Genomic DNA, 10345 nt, shown 5'->3' on the forward strand with positions numbered 1-10345 from the left:
AACAATAGCATTACTCCATTGGAAGCAGTCATGAAACCATCCTCTGTCTCTCTGAGATCCGCTTTTATACTTTATTTAGACCCCAGCTGATCCCACTTATCAGCCTATCAGGAGAAATTTTTATTGGCGTTTTGAATAAAGTATGTTAACGATCACCAAAGAGTTTTACTGGTGCCATTCATCTTTTTTTATTTTGCATCTGCTGATTTTTCTCCCCTAATCTTCTCCTTATCTGACATCACACATGACTCAGATGCTTACAAGGCTAAATTGCACCTGGCTAGCTGTCTATTTCTCCTATTCAAGTTTTACTGGGTTATTTTTTTAAAATCTCTTGTTTATATTGTATTGTTACTGTTGATCAATAGTTGGCTAAATGCCCAGCCTTTGGCATGGCTTCTGACCTCTTGGGACTCATGCAGCATTTAAAGAGCATACATCCAAAGTGACCCAAAGCTTCTTTATTTTGGCCTGTCTGTTCAGGCCCTTCGTTAGGGTTACTTATTTTTGGATGATGTAAGACTTCCTTGGAAGTCTTTAAGCAGAGGCTGGATGGCCATCTGTCGGAGATGCTTTGATTGAGACTTCCTGCATAGCAGGAGGTTGGACTGGATGGCCCTTGTGGTCTCTTCCAACTATATGAGTCTATGATAAATCAAACTGGTGAAGAACTGGTTTGGAAACCAAGAGAGCTATAGTTCTCTGAGGAATTTTCAGGGCCCCGATCAAGCACAGCTCCAGAGCTTTACCATGGAAAGTGATGGTCATGATGGCTGTAATGGCACTAGGAGGAAAATTCTATGGATACTATGGACTACTGAAAAGACACATAAATGTTCCCTTTTTTTTCTGGACAGGGGATACATCAGTCTTGAATCCCATAATTTTCCAAATTAGTGCCAGAGACACATAGCCAGTAATATGGTTTCCCCCACCAGGGACTGAAAGTGCAACTACACCAAATCTTTTATGTGTGTGGATTGAGTGAGACTAAGCACCCCTAGACTGACCAGCTCCTGATTGCAGTTCTGAAATTTCAAAGGGGCATGTAAACACATGCTGCAATGCTGCAAGAGGCACTGGGACTGGTCATGGTGCATGCGTACCTCTGGCAAGCATCCAACCAAGGTCCCAAATGCTCCTTCAACGCACTCGGAAAGATAAGCTCAGTTCTCTATGTGTTTTACCAGCTGGCTAACCAATGCTCCATGCTCTGTGCGTTTGTGCTGTTCCTGTTCATTAGTGCTAGTCTTCCCCCCCCCCCATCCCTCCCCATGAGGCAGCAAGGCTCCTGGGCTCTGCTGGTTTTCCTTGCTAGTGTCAAACTGATTAGGGTTTCCTAGCAATAAAACAGTAGATTAATTTAATGTCTAAATAAGACCCCAAACTTCCATTGCTGATAATAGAGTGTGCTCGTCCCCATGGGTTTGCATAGGAAAGCTGGGCATTAGTTTGAGGCAACTTCTTTCTTTCAAGGTTTTCCTCCCTTGGTGTTCAGGAGAGATGTGGGGCTTGGAGAGGGTGGGAGGGAGATCAAATGTGTAGTTTTCTTTTTAAAGGACTTGAAAAACTAGGAAAGAAATCTTCTACTCCACTTGCATTTACATGATCAATGTGTCCTGGGATAAGGAAAGAACACACACACACACACACACACAACTACAATACCCAGGCTTTCTTGTGTGCAGTGATTTCAGTGTGTGTGTTCCTGTTTACTTATGGAGACACCATGAATTTCATAGGGGTTTTGGGGGGAGAAACACTTAGAAGTGATTTTGCCAGTTCCTTCCTCTAAAATATAGCTTCCAGGATGAGGTATTTGTTGGTGGGCTCCCATCCAAGTACTAACCAGGACTGACCCTACTTAGCTTTCAAGATCAGGCAGGATCGTGTCTCTTTCAGTAGACACAAGATTTGTGGTAATGTGGTCCCTCAAAGGAAAGTATTCTGTGTTCTAAAAGTAGAGAAATATGTAACTATCTTTTACACAAGTAACTGTGATCTCTTTCATATCACACCATTATATAATTTTGATAGCACTTACTACCTTGATAACACTTACTGCCATGCCTGCATCCTATAGAATCTTGGGATTTCTAGTTTGAAAGACTAAGTTCTATGTATGGTTGTAAAAACTCTACAGTGAAAAAAGCTGACATGAGGAAGATAAACTCATTGGAAATGTGATGCTGGAGGAGAATTCTGTGGATACTATGGACCACTGAAAAGACACATAAATGTGTCCGTGAACAGCGTAATCTGCAGAACTCTTCTAGAAGCCAAAATGACTAAACTGGGGCTATCCTATTTTGGATATACCATGAGATGATATGACTTATGGGACAAGACAACAATGATCGCTAAAGTGGAAAGTAGCAGGAAATGTGCTGAAGGCACACCACAACAAACAACAAGCAAAGCTGTGAAGGCTAAGGAGTTAGGGAGAAATCTCGTGAATAATTTGTTGCTAGTTATTATCTGATTATTGCCGAAATAAGTCTTCTTTAATTGTGTTATGTGTGAAAAATTTCACTGCAATTGCGCAATTTTCACGGGATAAAGTCCATTTAAACCCCTGTTTCCCCCCCAGTTTTCCCCCATGAGATAAAATCCTTGGAAATGTCTCATCCACAGGGTCACCATGAGTCAAGATCAATATAATAACATGTAAGACACACACATACACACCTCTCTCTCTCTCTCTCTCTCTCTCTCTCTCACACACACACACACACACACACACACACACACACATATAACAACAACAACAACAACAACAACAACAGGTTCCTTTCTGAGGTAGTAACTTCACACACATATATGCTCTTTATTGGGTCATTATCATGTGCAAGACTTGTGAGTGTGGCATGGGAAACAGTGTGGTGCAGTGCTTTGAGTGTCAGACTAGAATTCCAGGGGAATGGGGTTCAATTCCCTATCGGGTGACCCTGTGAAAATTAAATTCTCTCAGTCTAACAATAACAAAAGAGGCAATAGCCCCCTTGTCTGATATTGTCAACCAAGCCCATGGTACCAACAACCAAGCAGCAAGTTGAGGCATGGCTGGGCATGATCAAGTGTGATAAAGGGAAATGTGAAGCAAAAGCAGAAGCAGGCTCAGAGCTTTGAAAGTTACTTTGGGGAATTACAACTTTCAGAACTCCCTGCCCATCATGGCCATTGTCCATACTAGCTTGGGGATTCCAATATTTGTATCCCAAAAATACCTTTGGGCAGTGGAAGCCAGAAACAAAGAATAAGACTTAGGTTGGACCATGTGTCAAAACCTTGCCCTGATTGCATTCAAAAGGCTTTATTTCCTATAATTATTCTACCTACAGTGGTCAGGTATGGTGAACCAGTTAGGCCTGCAGATCTGGAATCTATTTGAGCCTCTCTGAGCCTTGAAATCATCATTAGAGGCCCTTGTCTCCGTTCCACCAGCATCACAAGCAAGGATGGTGGAGATGCAAGAGAAGGCCAGCAATAGATGCTGGCCCCTGTCCTGCTATCCTTCCATCACCAAGCAAAGGCCTTTTTATTCTAGCAGGCTTATCAAATAGAAAGTTGTAAAAGAATGGGGTTGAGGGTGCTGTACGGTTTTAAAGTGAACTGGTTTAATTGCCTTTTATCTTTTAATGGTATTTTATCTTTTTAAGGAGGTTTTAAAATAATTTTAATATTGCCAATAGTGGATTCCCATGTTCACTTTTTGTATGTTTCTAGCTGTATCGTTTTTAAAATTGTAAGCCACTTTGAACCCCAATTTTGGGGTAAAGGCAGGATATAAATAAATATAACCACCACCCCCCAGGGAGTTTTCAAAAATTTAGATGACTCAGCTTGTGAAACCAGCATTTTAGCTGCTTTTGTTAATTTTTCTTTTTATAGATCTCACCCTTCCTTGCATCTTAACTTCTTTTGGAAACGAAAATATGACCTAGATCCTTCAGAACAATCAAATGACACAGGGTTTGACAATCCCATGTTCGACACGGAATCCACACCAACGGTAAGGATGTTCCTTTATATATTTCTGGTAATGTATGGACAGAGCAATACCACCATTATGAGCACAGAGATCCAAAGGAACAGAAACTCCAAAATCATCCTAGGCTGTTACTGGCAGAGGAGTGCTGTCCAAATATCTAAATATCTCACAAAATTACAAATCCCATAATCCCATAACGTTGAGCCATGGCAGTTAAAAGTGATATCCAACTGCATTGTTCATTACTAACATTTATTATTATCCTTACTGCTTTTACCATTGTACTGTTGAAAAATACTTTCTATCAAACATTTGTTCTAAATCTCCTGTTTGAGTTGACCTCAGGTGTTCAAAGAAGCATCCCACTCCCAAGTCTTCCAAGCTCTTTCTCACACTTCACAACAACCCAGCCACTATGTGTTCCTGCCCTGTACCACTGGTTTGGGCAGCCAATTTCTTCAGGGCAGCACTTCTGCCAAACATCTGCTCACATTCACTCACAGCGAGTGTTCAAAATTTTAGTTTTACATTTCCATCTAATCTGAGTTTCCAGTGTTGCACTTGTTTTCAATAGGATTTCTCCCCCTCCCCTCCACCCCTCCCTTGTGGCTGATTGTCTTCATGCCCTCCTCTTCTCCTTGTTTGCTACATAACACTCCACAAGGAGACAGTAGGAGGCAGCCCACTAATGGGCTATACAAATTGCCCCAAGGGATGGCATGCAGCTGCCCCTTTCCTGGCCGGATCAGGGCCGCGGCAACCTCATGCCGCAGCCCCAATCTGGCCTCTGGAGAGCACAACAAGGAGCTGCAAAAAGTGGCTCCTTTTTGCGCCCTCCAAAGGGTTCCATAGCCATAGCGGCACAGTGCTGCATCATTTGGATGCAGTGCAGGAGGTGCATCATGATGACACACACCGTCTGGACTGGCACACGCCAAAATGGCACCATGGAGGTGGAGTTAGGGCAAGAGTCATCAGGATGCTGCGCCCTGACTCCATCCACAGGCCGGCACTTTGTGCCAGTCTACATAGGGCCTATGTGACTTTTCCTCTTACTCCTTCTATTGTTTACACTAAGTTCCACTGTTAATCTCATGATGGGAGAAAGAAAGAAAGAAAGAAAGAAAGAAAGAAAGAAAGAAAGAAAGAAAATGTAACAAGCAGACACCTGTTCTTGTTCCACTGATAAGAAGTGAGTTACAGTTCTGGTCATTCAGGTCCAAAACACACTGCAATAATCCAGTTTGAGACTTTAACTGTCCTGGCTCAATGCTAGGAAATTCTAGGAACTGTCGTTCTGTGAGACATTTAGCTCTCTCTGTCAGAGAGCTCTGATGCTACAGCAAACTACAGTTTCCAGGTTCCCCTAGCACTGAGCCAGGGCAGTAAAAGTCTCAAACTGGATTATTTCTGCAGTGTGTTTTGGACTTATGATGACTATACTGAAGCAATCATACTCCAGACCTGTCATGAGACAATGGGACGTACTAGGAAAGCCAATAATGCTCAGTAAATTGGAGGCTCTAGGAAAAGAAGAAAATTGCATCAGAGATGGACTGATTCAATCAAGGAAGCCTAACGTTTACACCACCATAGGCCACCACCTCACTCTATGTTTCTATGCAACCACCAGCTTCTTGGCTCTGCAACCAAAGACAAAAGTGCTCTAAGGTACTGGAAGATGAGGAATGAGGCTGGAAAGGGTAGATATACACTATACTGCACACTGGAGTCTCTCTTTTGTACACACAGGGGACACAGTTAACCAAAAGCATTTTATCTTTTTAATTGCATTTTATTATTTTAATTTAAGGGTGAATTGTTTCAATACTGTAAATAGTTTAATTAATGCTCATGTTTTGCATGTTTTTATTGTTAAAATAACTTTATTAACAAATCCAGTTTGCAAAAAGAAAACAACAATAAACAAAAAATAAAGAAATTAATTACAACACATAAAACTGCATTAACATATATCAGCAGACAATAACCCATACTCCCTCACTACCACCCCAATCGCAAATAATTGTATTATTCTTTTGAATTATGAGCTGCTTTGAGTCCCAGTTTGGGAGTTTGAGGGAGAGAAGTGGGTTACAAAACAACAACAACAATAAGTAGCAGCAGCAGCAGCCATAGAACTGAAGCTTTGAAATAGTTTATATAGCCTTTGCATTGAAAAAACCCTCTGAAGGGAGTTTACAAATAAAACATTAAATGATAAAAATTTAAAATATGATTAACTGTAACAGCAGCCTCCAGACACTGCACTTCAATACAAACCCACAAAATAAAAATGACAGCAACAGATAAAACTGCAGCTTTCAAGAGTTAAGCCAGCATCATTTATTCAGCTAAAAGCAGATTGGAACATCCCAGTCTTTAAGACCTTTTAAAAACATCACACAGAGAGAGAGAGCAACTGAGTCAGCAGTTTCTTTTGCATGGTCCTTAGCTGAGCTTGGAAAAGTTACTTTTGAAAGCTGCAGCTCTCAGTATCCTTCACCTACGGAATTCTGGAATAACCTCCTCCTCCTCCAAACCAGTACAGATTAAAAACATACAAAATATCAGAACACACACAGACAGTTAGATGATCTATAGAGTTAAAACCATTTAAAATTCATTAAAAGACAGGGTATTTAAAAAAATCAACAAATTGGCGCACTTAAAAAGTCCACTGCAATCTGAAAGACCGGTGGAAAAAGTTTTCACTTGCCGGGAGCCATCCTAAGAAGCCACCCTAGCTTCCTTAGGAAGGGAGTTTGAAAGTCTGGGAGCAGCCACCAAGAAATCCCTCTTTCTTGTTCCCACTGAATTTACCTGGGAAGGTAGCTGGACAGAAAGAAGAGTCTTTCCATCAGACATTAGAACTTGAACATGCTCATACAGTGAGACATGCTTCTTCAAATAGCCTGGACCTGAGCTGTAGGCATTTGAATAAATTGGCATTGAAAGTTGCCATATACATTGATGGATTCCAAATAAACCACCTTAAGCAAAAGCAGCATTGGATATGGTCTTCCTCACTGGATGTATTCCAGAGAAATCTCAATGTATATGTATGGGGAAATAGTTTAGGAACATGTCCAGATTAGAGAAAACATATTCTCTGAAATCCCAGGTTTTGATCCAGTACAAACCAATGTTATTTTGGAGATCCATATGAGGTTTGCTTCATCCTGAAAGATTTCTTGGAGGCTTCTGGACTCTTCATTCCCATTCCTCAAGTCAGTTTAAATTGGCCTTGTGTGTTTGCTTGTGTGTTCTGCATTCTCAGAACAAACTAAGATGACTGCTGGTAGTAAACATAGGTATTGGTTGCAGGACAGATTCAACAGTCTAAGAGCCTTATCACATTATAAACAAACCTGGCAGGCAGGCAGAGAGAAGCATGTTTCTCTCTGTCTCTGCATGACATCAAAGCACTTTTATTCTTTTCCAGTTGTAGAAGCATGGGAGAGGATCATAAAAGCATCCCTTTTGCCAAATGGATTTTTCCGGCTTGGTAAAAGGGACACTTTTACAACTCTCTCACATGCTTTTATGACTTGAAGAGAACAAAAGTGCATTGGAGTCATGCGGAGACAGAAACAGAAACACATTTCTCTGAGGATGCCAGCCATAGATTCTGGTGAAACGTGAGGAATAAACTCTTCCTTAAACACATAGCTCGAAAACCCCATAAAAACACTTCTCTTTGCTTGCCTGCCAGGTTTGTAATGCATTAAGGCTACAAGCAAGGGAAAGAGGAACACTTGCCTCCTTCAATGAGGCAATGAATCTCCCTCTCTCAAGCACAAACTCAGATTGATGGCACAGAGGCCAGGAGGCTCCTGGGCAACATCCAACTGCAACAGTGCATGGGAAATCCAAGAAGGCAATGGTTGTTCCTTTCTCCCATATATGCAACTGGAACCAGATTATGTCCAGGAGCTCTCCGTTCCTGGAGCCTGCCTGACCACTGATTAGCCATCAGGGTGCATCCCAGCACCATAAAACTATTTGGCACAGCTTGTAACTGTGGAAACCCAACAGAGATATGCTGGTGGAGATTTCTGTTCCATCAGCAGTTCTATTGAATCTCAGCCTTTGTACCATCATGGACTCTAAACATGTACTCATCCATCCATCATCCCTTTCTTTTATTCCTCTTTGGTTCCTACCAGAAAATTTCAACTCCTCAAGACTTTAGATCATGGACCAAAACATACTTTAATTTTCATTGAGTACAGAAGTGAGAGTGTTCACAATCAGGACCATTGCATGGAGTGGCAATTAACCCTTTATCCCTGTTGCAATCCTACTTTGGATTGGGACCTCATTTAAAAGAGAGGAAAAACAAGGATAAAGTTTATAATTCAGTGCTCACCATCGTGTCAAGGGTCTGGCCCTTAACAGTGAAGCAGAGAGACAGGAACAGGTTTTGTGCAGCCTAAGCAACTTTGCATCTGTATTGCAGGTTTGTTAAAAAAAACATATCCTGTATTTTGAGTATAAAATCCAGCTTTTTTTAAAGTTCAGAAATGGGTTATCATGTGCAGAGCAAATGAACAGCCTTGAGCATTGCTTTGTGAAATTTAAGTGCTGCGTTGACAGTATGGATTCCTCTCAGCTCAGAAGATCTACTTTCTCTTCAAAGCATTTAAGCTCTCAAGTTAATATTTTTCACCAAATGTATTAAATATAAGTCCCTTCCCTCTCTCTTTCTCTCTCTCTCTCTCTCTCTCTCTCTCTCTCTCTCTCTCTGTCATAGGCTTCAACTGGCATGTGTTCTGTGGAGGAGACACTGGAGAAGATAGGAAGCAGAAATAGCGAGCTTTATTACATTAATCCTTTATATGATGAAACAGAACTTAGCGCTTAAAATCAAAGCTGTCATTCTGGCTAAGTCTCCATTGGCCGTACTTCACTTGCTGTTTCATGTCAGTATCTCAAGCTACCAGGTAGTCCATGAAATCATGTTCATGCACAGAGGCCATTCATTTCCATGAGTTTTGTGTAAAGGAACTTCCCAGCACATCATACCCAATTCTTTTTTTTAACTGCCTGTCTTAAATGATAAGTTAATTATCTAATGGCAGAGTCTAGCCAACCTCATTGCTTATGGAAGTAAAACTGTTTGCAAATTCATTGATCATTTATAGAACATACTTATGCACCAGGGCCAGAATCTTCTATCTTTCCACAATCTGAGTCTCCCATATCTGGAATTCTGAAATCTGAAATATCCCCCAAACCAAAACTTTTCTCATGGGTGGCTGAGACAGTGACACCTTTGCTTTTTGATAGTTCGGTGTACAAAAGCTTTCATGCACAAAATTATTTTAAAACATTGTATAAAATTACCTTCAGGCTATGTGTGTAAAGTATAAGTGAAACATAAATGAATTTTGTGTTTAGACTTGGGTCCAATCTTCAAGATAACTCATTATGTGCATGTATGCAAATTTGGGTATTCCACAATCCAAAACTCTTCTGGTCCCAAACATTTCAGATGAGGGAGACTCAAGTGTGGCTCCGCTACACAGAACAGTTCATGGAGTCAAGCATCTGAAAAGAATCTGAAAATCTTAAAAATATTTTTTTAAAAATATAAACTCTAAAAAGCAAACCTTGATTTTGCCATTTTGTATAAGAGATACCATTTTACTGTGCCATTGTATATAATGGGACTTCAGCATCCACAGATTTTGGTATCCACGGGGGTTCCTGGAACCAAATTCCAGTGGATACCAAGGGCCCACTGCAACATAACAGCAGCCCCTTCATGGAGATGGACGTTAAGGAGCTGCCCCGATTCTAAATTAATTCCTGCAGATGCAACTCCACTTATGAAGATGTACATTCCCAAGAGGATTCCAGTCCAGATTTCCAGAAGGAATTCTTGTCACAATAAAACAGTTATAGCAGACTTTGTATCATTTGTGTATGGCTCTTCTCTCATGATGACTGCTTGCTGTTCTTCAGAGGAAACAATTGGCATGATCGAGGAAAAATTATGAGCAAGATATTTTCAGCAGGAGAATTCAGCATATGCTTAAACTCTGGAAATCAGTGGGACTTAGTAGGAACTGATGAATCACTTTGCTTTCTACAGCTTTCCAATGTTGTACAATGGAAATTCATTCAGTCTCATTTCTGTATTTTTCTGCGTTTCTCCACATGAGAAGTTGTTTGCATTACTGTATGCATTTCTCAAAAAATATGTTTTAATGTGAATTTCTGCTACTATAATCTTATTTGCACATAATTTTCTTTAATTTATTCATTCTGCATATTCAAGTCCTCACAATGTACACATTTTGTATTATATTTTTGCACCACAATTTGAAAAAGTATGCAACCAAAGGA

At 40.6% G+C, this 10345-nt stretch overlaps 1 protein-coding gene across 1 annotated transcript in view; it reads left to right on the top strand.

The window, feature by feature from the left end:
* The window catches only part of AMN (amnion associated transmembrane protein), a 144563-nt gene extending 135630 nt beyond the window's left edge, over nucleotides 1–8933 (top strand). Inside the window, exons 12-13 of the mRNA XM_089523175.1 lie at nucleotides 3892–4012; nucleotides 8748–8933. Of these exons, the coding sequence (XP_089379301.1) occupies nucleotides 3892–4012; nucleotides 8748–8858 (232 nt within the window). The 3' untranslated portion in view covers nucleotides 8859–8933. The remainder of the gene's footprint in view (nucleotides 1–3891; nucleotides 4013–8747) is intronic.
* Nucleotides 8934–10345: the final 1412 nt, after the last annotated feature.

Source organism: Sceloporus occidentalis, unplaced genomic scaffold, assembly GCF_023333645.1.
Source record: "Sceloporus occidentalis isolate IW3139 unplaced genomic scaffold, rSceOcc1.0.p SCAF_4, whole genome shotgun sequence".
Taxonomy (NCBI): domain Eukaryota; kingdom Metazoa; phylum Chordata; class Lepidosauria; order Squamata; family Phrynosomatidae; genus Sceloporus; species Sceloporus occidentalis.